This window comes from Diabrotica undecimpunctata, chromosome 4, assembly GCF_040954645.1.
Source record: "Diabrotica undecimpunctata isolate CICGRU chromosome 4, icDiaUnde3, whole genome shotgun sequence".
NCBI classification, from domain to species: Eukaryota; Metazoa; Arthropoda; class Insecta; order Coleoptera; family Chrysomelidae; genus Diabrotica; species Diabrotica undecimpunctata.
The window spans coordinates 83,120,138-83,138,559 of NC_092806.1; the positions used below are offsets into that span (position 1 = coordinate 83,120,138).

Sequence of the window (18,422 nt, forward strand, 5' to 3'; positions counted from 1 at the left end):
GACACAATTTTAACTGACCTAAATCTTTAATTTTAAATTTTGAACATAATTCTGCCTTTAATAAATCAGTTTGGACCTTATCATTACTGAAAACTATAAAATCATCAACATATAGAGCCACTACAACTAAACACTTATCAATTTTTTTAATATAGACACATGACTCATAATCTGATTTATTAAATGCTAGGCTAATCAAAATTTCATTCACTTTTTGATACCAGGCTCGAGAAGACTGCTTTAATCCATAAATGGCCTTTTTTAAATGACAAACTTTATTTTCATTACCTTTAAGAACATAACATTCTGGTTGACGCATGAACACTGTTTCTTGTAAGTCACCATTTAAAAAAAGCTGTCTTCACGTCCAAGTGAATAACATCTAAATCTAACTTTACAGATAAGGCTAATAACAATCGTAAACTTGAATACCTTATTACACGAGAAAACGTCTCCTTATGGTCCACACCTTCACGTTGAGTGTACCCCTTAGCCACTAAACGAGCCCGATAACACACCTGATCATCACAATCAACTTTTGTTTTGAAAACCCACTTGCACTCAACCAAAGTTCCACTTTTTGGAGTATCGACCAACTCCCATGCCTCATTTTCTGCAAAGGATAGCATCTCTTCATCCATGGCCCTCTTCCATCTGGCTGAGTCTGGTCTGGATAGAGCTTTTGACACACTGGATGGGATATCTTCCAGATCTACTTCCTGCTGCTTATGACATTGAAATGTCACATAGTCTTTGAAGACCTTAGGCTTCTTGGTTCTGTCAGATCGTCTTGATGTACTTGGTATTTCTGGTGTGATCACTTTGTCTAGAACATACTCTGAGTCATTTGAATCATCTCCGAGGTCATCATCCAAAACATCATGGTATTCTTCCTCATCTGACAGTCTATCTGGGAATTTACCTTGGTCTGGATCCCCCACTTGAGGTAATACCTCTGTCACTGCAATATCATTGCTTGCTGATCCTAAGAAATCAAAGTTTTTCAGCAGCTTTGGTTTTTCATTAATGACCACATCTCTACAGGTAATTACACTCTTCTTAATGGGATCATAGAGCCTATAGCCCTTCACATTTTGACCATAACCAACCAAGAACATCTTCTCTACCTTTTTGTCAAACTTCTGCCTTTTTTCTTTGGGTATATGAACCATTGCCTCACTACCAAAGATTCGAATATGACTCACATCCGACTTTTTACTATAGAAGAGTTCATATGGTGTTCTACCTTCAAGACCTCTGACCACAGATCTATTCCTTAAGTATGCAGCAGTATTGATGGCTTCAGCCCAAAACTGCTTAGGAAAATCTGCATCGAATAGTAAGCACCTCGCCTTCTCCACCAGGGTACGGTTCATTCTCTCCGAAGTACCATTCTGCTCTGGGGTGTAAGGATTTGTTTTTTGATGTGTTATACCATTACTACTTAAAAAAGATTCAAAGTCAGCACTACAAAATTCTCTTCCGTTGTTAGACCTAAAACATTTGATTTTATGCCCTTTTTGGTTCTCAACTAGCAATTTAAATTCCTTAAACTTATCTAGAGCTTCACTTTTGTATTTTAAAAAATAAACAAAAACCATCTTACTCAAGTCATCTTCAAGAACCAAAAAATATCTAGATCCTCCGATGGATATCATCTCCATGGGACCACACAAATCACCATGCACAACCTCGAGCAATTCTCCAGCACTATTTTCACTACTCTTGAATGGCAACCGAGTCTGCTTTCACTCACAGCACACTTGACACATATTATGCAAACTTGCCCGCCATTTATAGGTCAAGCCCTCAACTGCTCCGTCCCTCATTATACCCAAATCTCTAAAGTTGATGTGACCAAAACGTCTATGCCACAAATCACAACAGTCCTGAGCATACATAGAGAACGCCACTGGCTGAGACTTGACAAAATTAAGTCTATAAACTTGATTAATTAAATCAGCTGTAGCTACACTTGTACCTTTATTATTAAAAATCTCACAACCCTTCTGGTTAAAAACAACCTTGTTACCATTTAAAATCAACTTTCTAACTGACAGTAAATTGGTTGTAATATTGGGTAGACAATGAACATTTTTAACTACAATGTCAAAGTTTTTATTGCTACTTACTGTAGTTAACTCTAGTTCTCCAGCACACAACACTGGCATTTTTTCATTGTTGGCTACTAAAATTTCTTTGAGCTGTATATCCTGGGATGCATTTTTTATCCAGTCATTTCTTGACGTTAAATGCACACTTGCTCCAGAGTCAATATACCAATCTGAATTGTTAAATTCACCATTTAAAAAGACCGTACTAAAAGCACTCTTATCCTCCGGTTTTCGAAAACTCAAAATCCCTTTTCAAAACTGGGCACTTGTTTTTCTAATGGCCTATTTGTTTACATCCAGAACAAATCACATGTTCTTAATTATCATTTATAACACTGCCACCGCCGTCTTTGGGATGTTTTCGGAACTTGCCTTGACTGGCAAAAGCACTACCAGTAGATTTCTCGCTGCCCGCGTTCCTACTAGTTCCATCTTTCTGCATATCAATTAACTTGGACTTTATTGCATCTCCTGTAATTTCAATTCCAGAGTGTTCCAGAGTGTTCCAGAGCCATTATCATTGGGGTGAATCATATACTGATTCACACATTTATCATTAAAACTAAATGCTGGGCCCATAACCTCTTGAAAATTATAGTGGAAGTGAGGATTGTCTGGGGTACATTGAAATAACAAACGCCATGTTTCGTTCGATAGCAACGACTTCATCTTTATTTTAATAATCAATATTGGCAACACGCCATACACCGAGTGTTTACAAAAGTTATACAAAGATGAGCTAAGATTAATACTATTATAAAAATTAATATTAAACTCACCAGTCTACCGGGTTGAACCGCGTCGATATCCATTGGGCCGAGCTTTCGACATCCTCTCTGATGTCTTCTTCAGGGCTTCCGAGGTCTCAGTCTCCCGAGCCCCCAGACACTACTATACTCCACTACTACATTGTAATAGTAAAGTGAGTATTAATCTTAGCTCTAGGTTTAATTGTACTAACCGCGGAAATCTTTCCGAACATATATATATATATATATATATATATATATATATATATATATATATATATATATATATATATATATATATATATATATATGTTGGAAATATCGGGTATGTGGTCTATATTAAAAAAAAAATCTTTGTTTTTTCTAAATCTCAATATTAATAGCTTCATCGGGAGTAACTGTAAAAAACAAACATTTCAAAAACACTGACGTACACTTAGATTTACAATACTTACAGAAATTAAAAGATTATACACATAAATAAAATTGAATATTAAAATAACAATATTGTTGACGAAACTGTACATTTAATAAAATGCATGTTAAAATTTAAAATATCTTTGAGCACGTTCCTTAACAAAAAATAAGATGGAACAAGTAAAAATTATTTCAAAATGCAAAAAATGACAATGTAAGAAAACATTAGAGGAATAGTATTTCTTTAATTAATCATTAAGGCTAGTTAGTATGATTAATCATTAAGGTGAGTGTAGTTTTAAATTTTGTTTAATATATTGCAATATATGTTGCTTAATTGCCCCGTGTCTGTTTTATAATTTAAAGTTTGTTTATTTTTGTTAATGTGGTACATCTCCAAAAATAACCTACTTTTGTAATATTCACTCTGTACCAAAATACGAGCATTGTTGTAGTCTAACAGATGACCGGTGTTTTTGTAGTGCTCGACAACTGCGCAAGAATTTTTTTTTTCCTAAGCGGCAATCACTTTTATGCTGTGTGATACGTTGTTTTAGCCACTGCGATGTATGGCCAATGTAGCTTTTTTCACATCCTAGACACGGTATTTCATATACCACATTACTCCTATATAAGGTTGGTACTGGGTCTTTAATTTTAGAAAAAAGTTGTTTGCTATTTATGGTATTGTATTTAGCTATATTAATATTGGAAACATCTTTAAATATGGATACGACAGACTGAGTTAGACCGTTAATAAAGGGGAGTTTTTTTGTATTTGATTGACTCATTGTTAGAGTCAAGGACAGGACCATCATAGAAATTACTGCTGTAAATGAGTTTTTTTTAAATATGTTTAGGATAGCCGTTGTTTAGAAAAATTTTGTATAATATGTCCAGATTTTTTTGTAACAAATTATCATCAACAATGGACATTACCCTGTTTTTCATACCCAATACTGTATTATATTTTTGACGAGTGGTGTGGTTTGAAAAGTAATTCATATACCTTCCCGATGCTGTTGGCTTTTGGTACCAATCCAATGTCAGAATATTGTCATTTGTTCTTATTACCTTTGTGTCTAAAAATGGTATACTAAGATCTGTTTCGGTTTCAATTGTGAACTGAAGATGTTTATTAAATGAATTAAAAATGTTTAATGTGGTATTGATGTGATAAGATGGAACTGCACATATGATGTCATCGACATATTTATATATAAATGGTAATTCGAAAGGTAATTGTGTGATCACATTGTCTAAGAGATGATCAGTTACAATAGTAGCAAGGATGGGACTAATCGGGGAACCCATAGGTGTTCCAAAAATTTGGGAGTAAAATTTTTCATTGAAACCGAAATAAGTGTTATTAAAAATAAACCTGAGAATTAGTAAAAAATTACTTTTAGATAATGTCGTGTAGTCTTTTATAAGGTTCCAATTTGATTCTATAATGTCCGTGACCATATTTAATGGAATGTTTGTAAATAAAGAAACCACATCCAAAGAAATCAAAACATAATCTTTTGGTAACCGCATTCCCCTAACAGCATCGACAAAGGTAAATGTGTCCTTAGAATTATAATTATTGCGATATTCAAAGGCATCATTTAATATATCAGCAAGAAATTTAGAAATGTTGTACGTAGTGGACTTTAAAGAACTTACAATGGGCCTGAGAGGAACGTCCAATTTATGGATTTTAGGCAAACAATAAAGTTTAGGAGAACATGAGTCATAGATTGTTAACTTTTTTGCAAATTGTTCAGTAAGTTGATGTTGGTTTTTTAATGTTTTTATTAAGTCATTATATTTTTTCTGTATCACTGTAGTAGGGTCTTTGTCCAAACGAATATATGTCGATCTGTGGTTTAACAACGTTAATGTTTTGTCGATATAATCCTGTTTGTTCATAGCTACCGTACATCCACCTTTGTCAGATTGTAAAATATATATGTCTGAATGCAACTTCAAATATTTTTGAACATATTTAAACGTTTTGTTTAATGTTGTGGGGGGTTTAGATGTTGAATTGTGTAGATAATTAGTTACTACATTTGTTACTTGTGCCCTAAGTAGATCCTTGGATTCAACTGTCACCTCATCGATGATATTTTCTACATCTGCTAAAAAAATATCTAACTGAAAATCTGGGGGTGTACACTCAACACTAATTTTCGGACCAAGAGAAAGAAAATCAGACACTTCTTTTGGAAAGTAAACGCTCGACAAGTTTTTAAACCATTTGTCATTGTTTAAAAATAAGTGGTTAGAAAATAAGTTATTAGTTAGATGTTCAAACTTTTTTATGTTAGTAAGCTTGACTTGGTTGAAAACATTGGAAAAACTATTCTTTAACCTTTGTTCATATTCAGTTAATATGTTGTTAGGAACAAATTGTTGTAACTCACACTTAATTTTATTAATATCACTTTTCGCATTTGAAACATTAATACAAGTTATTTTTATTTCTAAATTCAATATTTTCTTATGGATCTCATTAATGAATTTATCTACTTATCTTACAACCTTATATAGGAGTAATGTGGTATATGAAATACCGTGTCTAGGATGTGAAAAAAGCTACATTGGCCATACATCGCAGTGGCTAAAACAACGTATCACACAGCATAAAAGTGATTGCCGCTTAGGAAAAAATTCTTGCGCAGTTGTCGAGCACTACAAAAACACCGGTCATCTGTTAGACTACAACAATGCTCGTATTTTGGCACAGAGTGAAAATTACAAAAGTAGGTTATTTTTGGAGATGTACCACATTAACAAAAATAAACAAACTTTAAATTATAAAACAGACACGGGGCAATTAAGCAACATATATTGCAATATATTAAACAAAATTTAAAACTACACTCACCTTAATGATTAATCATACTAACTAGCCTTAATGATTAATTAAAGAAATACTATTCCTCTAATGTTTTCTTACATTGTCATTTTTTGCATTTTGAAATAATTTTTACTTGTTCCATCTTATTTATTGTTAACGAACGTGCTCAAAGATATTTTAAATTTCAACATGCATTTTATTAAATGTACAGTTTCATCAACAATAATGTTATTTTAATATTCAATTTTATTTATGTGTATAATCTTTAATTTCTGTAAGTAGTGTAAATCTAAGTGGACGTCAGTGTTTTTGAAATATTTGTTTTTTACAGTTACTCCCGATGAAGCTATTAAATAAATGGCGAAATATTGAGCTTTAGAAAAATCAAAGATTTTTTTTTTTTTTTCAATATAGACCACATACCCGATATTTGCAACATATTTATAAATTGTTTTTTGGTCGAAATAATCACGTTCCAGGCGAACTGATTTGTTCAAATGTGCAAATCAGTTCGCCTGGAACATCAAGACGAAGCAGAACGAATCTGACTTGACAATGGCAAGTGTGACCTTGCCGAAACGTCGTCAAAACAATGGTTTTTCTAAAAACCAAAAATATTTAACGCGGAGTCAAACCCGGAAAACAACTGAAACCACATATAGCTCCCGCGGAAATTTCAAATTCAATATATATATATATATATATATATATATATATATATATATATATATATATATATATATATATATATATATATATATATAGCAGTTCTCCATACTCTGTTGTTTTGCCAGAAATAGGTGCTTTCTTAATGTTTTAGATTCCAGTTGCTGTGTCTCAATTAAAATTGGTGAAATAGAAATCAATTTTTTTTTGTTTTGGTTTAAAACAGTTTTTTAAGACTGAAATTTTTACAATTTTTAACGATTGTTAAAAAACTTGGTTGCAATAGATCATTGTTCTTATTAGTCTTTATAATTATACAGAGAGTATAAACTTGATAAGATTTTCTTGTAAAATATTGGTTATAATTTTTAAAATACCCAGTATATAAAAAAACATATCTTTGATGCGGTATAGTGTTATGGAAAGACCCTGTATATTTGTAACTAATTTTAAAATGTTAAGCTGTAACTTACTTTTTTTTGTATCTCCTATAATAACAGATGTAACTGACTTTGCCACAAAAATTGACCACCCTTTATACAGTACAACACTTTCGTTATTATATGATTATTTAGCTATATTTGAATAATTAAAACATAAGTTGATAATATGTCACAACTTGACAACATTATAATCGTTTTACCATATTTTATATTTTGAAGAAAGAACTTGATGCTTGCAATTTTGAATCTTTACTTTTAAGCAAGCTAGATGTGACAAATATTATGTCACAATTAATTAAGATAAACTATAATTTACAAAATAAAATTAATTAAAATCACTCCGTCGTGACAGAGCAGTTCAGTAAAAATCACTCTCAGGAAAAAAAGAAATGCATAGACTGAAAGAAGTATTTGTATTAATTAAAATAATAAACATAATAGACATAAATAAGTATAAGCATTAACTGTTAAAAGTTGAACTATTTTCATGTCAGTAAATTCTTACGTTAATATTTCATTATAGAGCATAACATTTTTGGGGATGATATTGTACTAACAAAAACATTTAAAAAATAACTCATCCCTTTTGAATCCACAGTAAAACTCCATACACAATATTATAAAGGCTTTTTTCTCTACAGCGAAGATTCGAGACGAGTTATAAAAAATAATCACTTGTGTGAGAAAGAAACCAGGATTTTTCGCGTTTTTTAAATCGTTATAAGTTATAAAAGTTTAAATACCAACAATAATGGTGACTTTTTTATCTTGCGGAAATTAAAGCTATGCGCGCAATGCATAAGCTTTCGCGTACTTATTAGGGTTTTTGAACTACAGGTGAGATTCATGTTAAAGAAGATGTTTTTTTTAATTTGGTATAAGCTGGTATGAAAGTAAAGCATGCATATAGTGAAGTAAAGTTTATTTATTATTTTTTGTAATAAATAAAATTTGTTTCAAGGATGGACATTTTTTATTTCTTTTTAATTATTGCATAATTAAACTAGCTTAATGTTTTCTCCTTCTTTGAACTATAGTTAGCTTTATGATTTATGTACTATAATGATAATGAAAAAATTCTACGAACTAGTCTTGGGAAAGAAACTGCCAACATTCGGTACTTATCTTGGAGGAACCAAAAACACAGAAAGCTGGAAATTGATAATTCCCACTCTGAAGACTGGGAATAGTATTTCAAAGAACTTTTAGTAGAGAAAGGAGTAGAATTACAAGAACATGGAAACCAAAATCAAAATCAAGATAGAATTGCAATAGTAGGCTCGCTAATAGGATTCACAATAGAAGAAATTAAAAATATATGTAAACAGCTAAAGGGGAACAAAGCATCCGGACCGGAGATATACCCAGAGAATTGTTTAAGTAGGGAACGAACAAATTATACGAACATCTTCGACAACTATTTCAAGAATGCATAAACAAAAGAGAAATCGCTGTGGAACATCATATCTCAGTACTATACATAAAAAGAGAGATAAGAATAGTTGTGAAAATTACCGAGGAATAGCTGTAACGATCAATCCACTATTGACCAGATTTTTTCCTTAACCCAAATAATGAAAAAAAAAAGATGGCACGGAATTCATATGTCATCGACCTATGGAAAGCCTACGATAGCTTTCCACTGAACAAGCTGTGACAATCAATTTAAAGTACGAATATTAACATAAAATTAATAAAACCCATCAAAATACTACACAATGAACCCATAACAAAGTCTAGAAGTTAATAAAAACAAAACATAATACTTGTTCATGGGAGGACAACAAAAAGATCTCATATTAGACGACGGAACCTCGATAAAGCAGTGCTATGACTACAAACTTCTAGGGTATCAATATTTCGCACAATGAAACATTAGACAAACAATTTTATGGGACCAATCCATCAGCAAATATAAAAAAGAGGATATATGAGACTATGATAAAAAGTATCACTCTATGCAGCTGTGAGGTATGACCACTGAAAGAAAGAATATTGGCTGAGAGCAACGGAAATGGATTTTTAGAGAAGAGGGTGGAAGATCTACAAGAGAAAGGATTAACAACGAGCTCATTAAAGAAATAATGAGAATCAACCGAACAATCACAGATGACTTATTAACAAAACAGCTTGTCTGGTTCGGACATATACAAAGAATGGATGAACAACGAATACCAAAGGAAATACTAAAATGGCAACCAGAAGGGAAGAGAAAATAAAATTGACCGGGAACAAGTTAGAGAGAAGAAATGGACAAAGAGATGAGAGAAAGAAACATAGAAGATGACCTGTAGAACGACCGGACGAAGTGGAGATTGGAAGTCGGAAAAAGGGACGGCGGAGAACGTTCTAAACCGACTTGTAGTAGTAATGGTATATATTTTTTTACCGATTTAACCATAGTCTGTAAGCTTTGGATTATAAACAAGAAAAATAGCAGTAAGATAGTAGCAGCAGAGATGGAATGAATGCGAAGATGCTGCAGAGTAACAAGAATGGATAGGAGAAGTAATGACGAAATAAAGCAAAGAACATCAATAGAAACAGACATATTAACATATATAGAAAAAAAAACTTAAGTGGTATGAATATATAAGAAGAACTAGCGACAGTGGATAGATAAAGAGAATAACCGAATGGAGCCCCATATGAAGGGGGAAAAGAGGACGACCCCGAAGATCCTGGAGGAACGAAGTAGACGACGCCATGAGTAAGAGAGGCCTAAACGATGGAGAATGGGACAACAGAGAGAGATGGAAACGGTTGAGATAGGGAAGGTAGTGAATACTGTAGAATCCCTGAATATATATATGCTTTTATGCTTTTATGCTTTTGTTTATACCGAGTTGGGCGAATGATGTCACTCTGCAATAGACCACGATACGATTCAGGTTATTGTGAGTCCGGATTTTCTTCTCTAAATTCGTAATGGTTTAAAGCTAAGTTAAGTTTAAAGCTACTCTAAATAAACCCTGAGCGTCGTTCACATAAGTTTCGATTTATTTTGCCGGCCCTATCTTTGCCCCAATAATTTCTGTCCCCAATTTTCAACCCCTTATAATAATACCCTATGTGGTAGGCAAAATATTTCGTTACAAAGTGATACAAAATGTGGTAGGCAAAATATAACCGCTATAAAGGTTCGCAAGAGAGCATGACGATCGGAATATTAACGACTGGGCTAATATTTTTTTTTTTTATTGATGAGTCATGATTTGCACTTTGTGGATCCGACAGACTTATTCCAGTTTACAGACGAGCTGGTGAGCGATTTGCTTAGTGCAACATAAGAGCAGCCAGAAATTTTGGAAGTGGCTCGATTATGGTATGGAGAGGCATCTGCTTTGCAGGTCACACTGAATTAACAGTGTTTCTTAGGGGGTCCCTGATAGCTGATCGGCATATAAGAGAGGTTCTTAGAGAAAGTGTCGTGCCTTCTGTGCCAATTATTCGAGATAATTTCGTTCATTTTGTTTGCAAGACAACGCTCGCCCGCGCGTTGCTAGAATAACAATGTAATATCGTCAAGAGGTTGGTATTCAAGTTCTCGATTGGCCAGCAGTCAGCCCGGACCTAAACCCAATTAAGCATATTTGGGACTACATAGAAATACGCATAAGAGCCCATATCGTCGCTCCAGATCATCTTGATGAACTGGGAAATGCTTTAACGGAAGAATGCGACAATTTGGAGTACTTACGGTTTCTGATAAGAAGCCTTCCACAGGGAATGAGAAGTTTTTGGCCCGTTAGTCTTTGATTTTTCATTTTACTGGAATAAACCACTGTTAAATATTCCTACGTTTTATTCCCTGGCATTGCCAAAAAAGTTTAGAAGATACTAATCAAAACTTAATAAATTAATGCGATACTTTTTGCAACGAGTGTACTTATTCATTATTTTACATATATTATTTGTCAAAAAAGTTGACGTTTCTCAATTCTCTAGTTATTTTTACTTTGCAAAAGTGTTTATACCTTGAATATTTATTTTAATTAATGTTTAACGAAAATGTTTACATAGGCAGCAGAGAAACGTCTTTTTAATGGGAGGTACCACGATTGCCCTATATCGAGGACTTATTTGAGATATCTTCTTCGGAAGTTTTAAGAAACAGGTAGTGTTCAAGATGCCAGACGATCTGGTCAACCAGCAATTATTGATGACAAAATAATTGACATAATTACAGAAATGGTAGTGACTCCTACTTCTTCTACAGCCCAAGTTGCGTCTATCTGTGGAATCAGTCAAAGTACAGTACACCGAATGTTTGCTGAAAACAAAATCGTCCATAAGAATTAAAAATTGTGCACCAACTTTCAGATGATGACCCCGACCGAAGACTAGAATGTCCAACCAAATTAACCAACATCCAGATTACATAAAAACAATTTGTTTTAGCGACGAAAGTGCGTTTTCCCTGAATGGAAAGGTTCTCCCACAATTGAAGGTATTGGAGGGACACAGATCCTCGCATGTTTAGTGAAAACATACTCAATTTCCAGAAAAATAAATGTTTTGAGAAGGTATTTTGGGAAACCACATAGTTTAAGCTGTTTTTCTCAATGCTAACTAACGGGTGAAGTGTATCTGGAGATGTTACAAAACGCAGTTGAGCCGTTAATTCTTGAAATTCTGGAAGATAATCCATATGCATTCGGCAACTTAGAAATAACGTTTCAGTAAGGTGGTGCTCCTGCAAAGTATTATGGTGCAGTAAGACGATACTTAGATGAGGAATATCGTGGTAGATGAATTGGATGACGAGGTTAGATAGAATGGTTAGCTCCGTCACTGGACCTCACACCATTAGATTTTCTTATGTGGGGGTACTTGAAATCTAAGGTTTACGCTTCATCACCCGACAGTATTGAATATCACCCGATTGAATATGTATTTTCGATACCTTTCAAACGAGATATCACTTGGCATAAGGTCCCATTTAAAATTATCGGTCACAGTGGCTCTATAACGTTATCTATGACTATTACCTGTTCTGTCTAGTTAAGAAGCATACGTACGTTTATTTCCTCTCGCCAAATTTCACTATTATAAATATAACCGTTCAAAAGAGGGGAGGGGACTTTTGGCTAGCACTGGTTAGTTTAGTTTATCTCGATGTCGAGTCGATGTCATGTTTTAATGATTTGAACATATTTCTATAGTTAATGTTGTTTATTTTTTATATATAAGAAAATTTATATTTTTGTTTCGTGTTCTATAGAACTTTCGAAATACCAATATCTCCAATTTTCAGTTTAAGCTTTAAAAATGTCTGCATCTAAATATTAAGTCTAGTTTAATGTGCAATATTGACACCATTTGAAAAGTAATGATTGTCATTTAACCATTAAATCTTCATTTTTGAAAAATTAGGTACCTATAGAGAGTTTCTAATTTGAATTGTCCATTCTGTGCGAATGAAACTGTCCATTTGTTCTAACGGAATTATTAAATCTTATTAAATATCTTTAAACTAACTTTGCATTTTTTCCTACATCATCTAGGTTTAGACTTAAGTATCATCCAGAAGAATCTGTAAAAAGAAAAGAAGAGCAAAAGGCAGCTTTGAAGGTAAGTAAGTCTTCGAGTTTAACTCATCAATGACCAAGCAATGAAAAATAATAATTTTTCCGAATTTTTTTATGAAACTAGTTAAAAATGGCTCAACAAAGATATGTTTATGATTTTTTACCAAAAAAATTAACAATAACATCGAAAAAATTAAGGGTGCGTGTACGCACCCTTGGCCAATACTGTTACACTTAAAACATAATTATTATTTTGTATGAAACGATTCGAAACATTCGGGATAGAGATGAATTTTACATTTTTTGCATAAATATATAGTATGACTTTTACATAACCTACATTTCTTTCGTGCCTTCTAATCAAATGACCAATATTGTCAAATCTTACATCGCCGGGCAAACTATCTTTGGACGTCCACAACCCGATTAAGCAGCCACTTCTCTGTTCACTATTTCAGCACAACATTCAAATTTCATAAGTGATACTGCTAGAAGTGATCGAAATTGTAATTGTGACATTTTACTATCATTTGCAATATTGTAAATCTTCCAGCTATTTACAACTGTACTATCAATAAGATTCATAAATAGAGGCCACCACAGTAGAATATGGGGCACTCAAACCAGACAGACACACTGCGCATGCGTCGACATTGACCAGACACAGCGTCGGTAAGCATTGGATCTGCATTACCGGCCAACGTGTAACTTAGCATAGTTTCGAACCTTTTAGTCATGACCAAAACCATTTCAATTCTTTTAATTATATTTTAACTGTTTAATATTTTAATTTCTGTTAACCATTGTTTTATTCTTACAATAATATTTTTAATTAATTAATTTTTTTTAAATTAAAGAAAAAGTCATCCAGAGGTAGGATTTGAACCCGTATGAAATATTTACTAGACCAGCATACTGCACGCGACACCACGAGCTATTAATGTTATGCGCTTAAAAGAGTATAATAATATAATCCGGTTACCAGCTGTGTAGGAATTTAAAACATAGGTACTCCTCGTTTTTATTGCTGACAAATTAAGTGACGAAGATGAATTATACTAAGAGATAGAAAAAAAAATTAGCAGGTTAGGTTCGCGAAATAAATCAGTGCATTAACAACTCATTTATATTTTTTAAATAAAAATTATCTATTATGAAAGAAAGTTATTAATTAGTACTAATAAACGAAAACTCTCATTGACCCAGCAATATTAATTTGATATAAAACGGTAAACCGTGGTACAGGATTTTAAATGGATAACTTAGAGAAATATCAGTCTCTAGCTGTTGGATATTTAATGAGATGACCCCATTGGTTGACTTTAAATGAATTTTAATATATATACTACCCCTACAATTCATTGAACGTCTGCTGCTTGACAAAGGCGTACATTGACCTTTAATGCACACTGGTTGACACAGTTCTCTCATGCACACATAGCTCGTACACTGCTCAATATAGACATACAATTTCGTCATACACTCCCAATCAAACAACCAGTTTTAATGTTAACAATAATTTTAGGAATTTATTCACAACGGGGTACTCAGAAACTTCATTTGCCTAATACACTTTTGCTATTCTAAAGCATTGTCCTTTTAAATGCAGCACAGATAAATGTCGTTTCAACCTTTCAATAAAACTTTTTACTTTCTCTCTCTCTCATACTTTAACTTATTGGTAAAAAAACTTAAATTTAAAAAAAAGTATTCGGAATTTAATAACATTCATTCAATCTTGCAATTGGAATAATACCAGAAATAATTTTTGTGCACAGGGTTTTCAGAACTTTCATTTGTCTTTGTTATTCTAAACAATTGTCATTTTAAATACACCACACACATGTGCGCGCGCGCGACGACCATCGCATCAACCTTTCAATGAAAGATTTTTACTCTATTACTTAATCGTGTTACCAATAAAAATCGCCCGTGCAAGACGAAATAAGAACAGAGATGGTAAAAAGGTGGATAACTCTAGAATCAATAAAAATCCTTAATAGATGCCTAACAAATTATAATCGTGGCACAACACACAAAAAGACAGATCGAATAAACATGAACCGGCCAATTAGTCTTTGACCACACCCATAGAAATTATTAACAAAGGTTATAACAAATTAGATTTATACCAAAGACGAACTCCACCAAGGATAGAATACAAACGATCATCACACATACTTGGAAAAATGCAAAAATTCCACTTAAGTCGGCATTTTTAATAAAGCTTGCGATTTTATAGAACAATGGGTAATGGGTAGTTCATGCATTAGATAACGGCAAACGTTTTTTAAAAAACATTTACAGTAAAGCAAAATTTAAAATAAGTGAAAAATTAATATTACAAGCTAATGAGGAGTCAGACAAGGAGATATGTTCCAAGTTATTTACAAGTGATTTAAAGGATATTTAAAAAAAAAGTGGAATGGGAACAAAAAAGTTACTTAACGCAGTATTTGCGATTTGCAGATGACATTGTACTAATTACTAGTACTTGTGTACAGGAGATATAAGAAACGTTAAAATGCTTAAGCATCGGGGATAGTAGGACTAACATATTGAGAAAATTAACGTAATATTACCTGAAGAAGTAGACTCTTGACGATAGGGAAATTAATATAATAAAAAAAAAGAAAATCAAATTGCAAAATGACCAAAAAAGAACGAAAGGGATAATAGTAGATAAACTCAGCTTTATTATAAAAGATCCAGTTAATTTAAAACGAGGTTTTTGGCACATGTATCCTCCCTGTTATGACCTGAGACCATGACAATTAATTGTCAGACTTAAAGAGCTATTGAGAGACATGATAAAATGTAAGCTTAAGAGATCATTTGAGAATCGAAGATATAAGAACAAAACAGATTTAAGCTATCGCAAAATCTAAATGACATGTGGTAAGTAGGGAAATACCACATAAACAATAGGAAGACCACGAAAATGGATCGAGGATATTAAAGAAAAGAGAGAAAGGAAGAAACCACATAACGAAGAAGCTGCTAAATACCAATAAACGGTCCCAAATGCCTCGACTCCTCCAACAACAAAAAAAAATATGAATTACAACTAAAAATATTAATATGATACAGTTCATCGGTCATAGATTCAAAAAACTAGAAAATGGGGGAAAATTATAAGTAAAAATAACATCTCGATTGTTTAGTCAAAAATACTTTAAGATCACACAAGTTCTGGTCAAATAAGTCAATTCGCTACCAAAAATTTGATTTATGAATAAAAACATTAGTGATAATTGACTGCAGTTTTACACAATAATGGATCAACCTGCTTTTTAGAGATTTAAGGAGTATAGCTGGAAAGGGTTCAAATAAAAATAAAAACATAAAAATGTGTTTTATTTAAAAAGTAATTAACATACAATTTTATTATAATATTATGTGATAGGTTGTCAGCATAGTCTGTATACGGTCTATCAAGCCATACATTATTCAACTTTTTTTGGTTGATAGATATCCATTTAATAGTGACAAGTAACCTAAAATCATTACAATAGCAATTAAATGTGATTTTGCACTTTTACAATTTTACAAATTATACAACAGTTACATGTTTAGAAAAAGATATAATTCCTTAGAGAAAAATCATCTATGTCCAGAGGTTCTCAACCACTGGTGGTATATATCATTATTTTGCGTTGGTACGCAAAAACAGCTAAAATCAACACCACATAAAATAACACAAAAAATAATAATATTTTACGTTACAAGTTTAGTAGGTGACTCTAAAATTAACACTCGGGGCATTGTTAAAATACTGTTTTATTTAAGTTAGGTAGTACCAAAACTAAAAAAAAAAGAGTACATTACTCAAAAAGGTTGAGAACCACTGATCTATGTGATTTTACATAATTATATAATATGAAAAATATTATAGGCAACTTACATTCTACCAGCTTTTGTGTGCTGGGGTATTAGACACATAAATCGTCTCTATATTTGTTTACGGCTTGGCTATACTGAAAAAAAAATCAATCTATTTTGGCTATATGTAGTGTCTGTAAAGATAAGGTTTAAATATTAAGTGTTTCTGTCTTATAATAAACTGTACTCGGGTTGTTAAATTTAATTGTTACGTTCAGTAGTGGTTCCTAGCTATTGAAGTATACCTATAACAAAAAAAAAATGTACGCAAAAGTGCAAGGGCTCGGACTTTTAATCAATTTGGTTCAAGCAAAATTCATTTGTTATAGTTAGTTTCTCACTTTGTGTAACCTTTTCCATAAAAATGTTAAATTTTCAGAGAAAATAATTATTTCTAAAATAACTAAATTTTGCTTTTAACAGTAGTCGCCACGAGAAGGCATGATTCAGTGACTACCGGGAAGGGGTAATATTAGTATGGGACAAACAGTTAGTATGGAGGTGAAGTTATGCTTATCTGTTATCCGATACATAATTTAATGAGCAAAAAAAAACAGTATTGAAATAATATTACAAAAATAAGGGTTCAGTAAGCATCTTTTTATGACCTGTTGAACATCGTTTATTAGTTTTTGGATCATTTAGTATACATTTTAGGTTCCAAAAGAAAAAAATTTGAGTGGTTCAGAACAGATTCTTTTTGTGGCTTATTTGACCATCTTTTTTTAAATTATACAAAATATGGGCCAGTAAGCATCTTTTTATGGTCTGTTGAACATCTTTTATTAGATTTGTGCTTATTTTAGTATACATTTTAGGATCCAAAATATAAATAATTTGAGTGGTCCATACAGACATCTTTTTATGGCTTGTCCTGACCATCTTTTTTTTTAAATTATACAAAATATGGGTCAGTAAGCATCTTTTTATGGTCTGTCGAACATCTTTTATTAAATTTGCGATTATTTTAGTATACCTTTTAGGATCCAAAATGTAAATAATTTGAGTGTTCCATACAGACATCTTTTTTTATGACTTGTGCTGACCATCTTTTTTTATGACTTGTGCTGACCATCTTTTTTTTTAATTATGTAAAATATTGGGTCAGTAAGCATCTTTTTATGATCTGTTGAACATCTTTTATTATAGTTTGGATTATTTTAGTATACATTTAGGTTCCAAAAATAAATAATTTAAGTGGTCTATAACAGATTATTTTGACATCTTTTAAATTTTGGTATCTGATTTAAAACTTTGATTTGAGCTATTTTGAAAATAATATTAGAAAACAGATAAGCGCTTATACCATAAGGATAAGGAAAATAAAGTAATTTAATCTGAAAAATAAAAAAAAATTAATACGTTAATACTATAATTTACTAAAACTCTTATAATCTATATAAAAATATACTAAATTAAAAAAAAAAACAAATATTAAATTTTAAGTTTTTTGTAACCGTAAGGTACCGATGTGAAATTTTCGGAAAATTTTCTCTTGGTAGAGTTAGGTCTATATATCTTTTCAAGAGTTTTTGTAATGACACAATGATCTTGGGTCCTTTGTATCTGTTTAGTAACGATAGAAACAGGATCAGCCTTTTCGAGAACTATTTCTTTAATTTTATCAAAGTTTATGGTTTTAGATGCTGCATTAAGTAATATTCTCAATCATCTACATATTTCATTTTCACTACAAGTAAAATATTAAACACCCCGTATAAACGTCTTAACGATTTCAACTGTTATTGCCCTCAAAATTCTTGTTAAGTTAA

The 18,422-nt window shown here is 32.2% G+C and overlaps 1 protein-coding gene across 2 annotated transcripts in view; it reads left to right on the top strand.

The window, feature by feature from the left end:
- Ars2 (arsenic resistance protein 2) overlaps nucleotides 1–18,422 on the top strand; it is a 505,227-nt gene that overhangs the window by 186,644 nt on the left and 300,161 nt on the right. For both annotated transcript variants that reach the window (XM_072529864.1, XM_072529863.1), the window contains exon 5: nucleotides 12,745–12,811. In XM_072529864.1, the coding sequence (XP_072385965.1) occupies nucleotides 12,745–12,811 (67 nt within the window). The remainder of the gene's footprint in view (nucleotides 1–12,744; nucleotides 12,812–18,422) is intronic.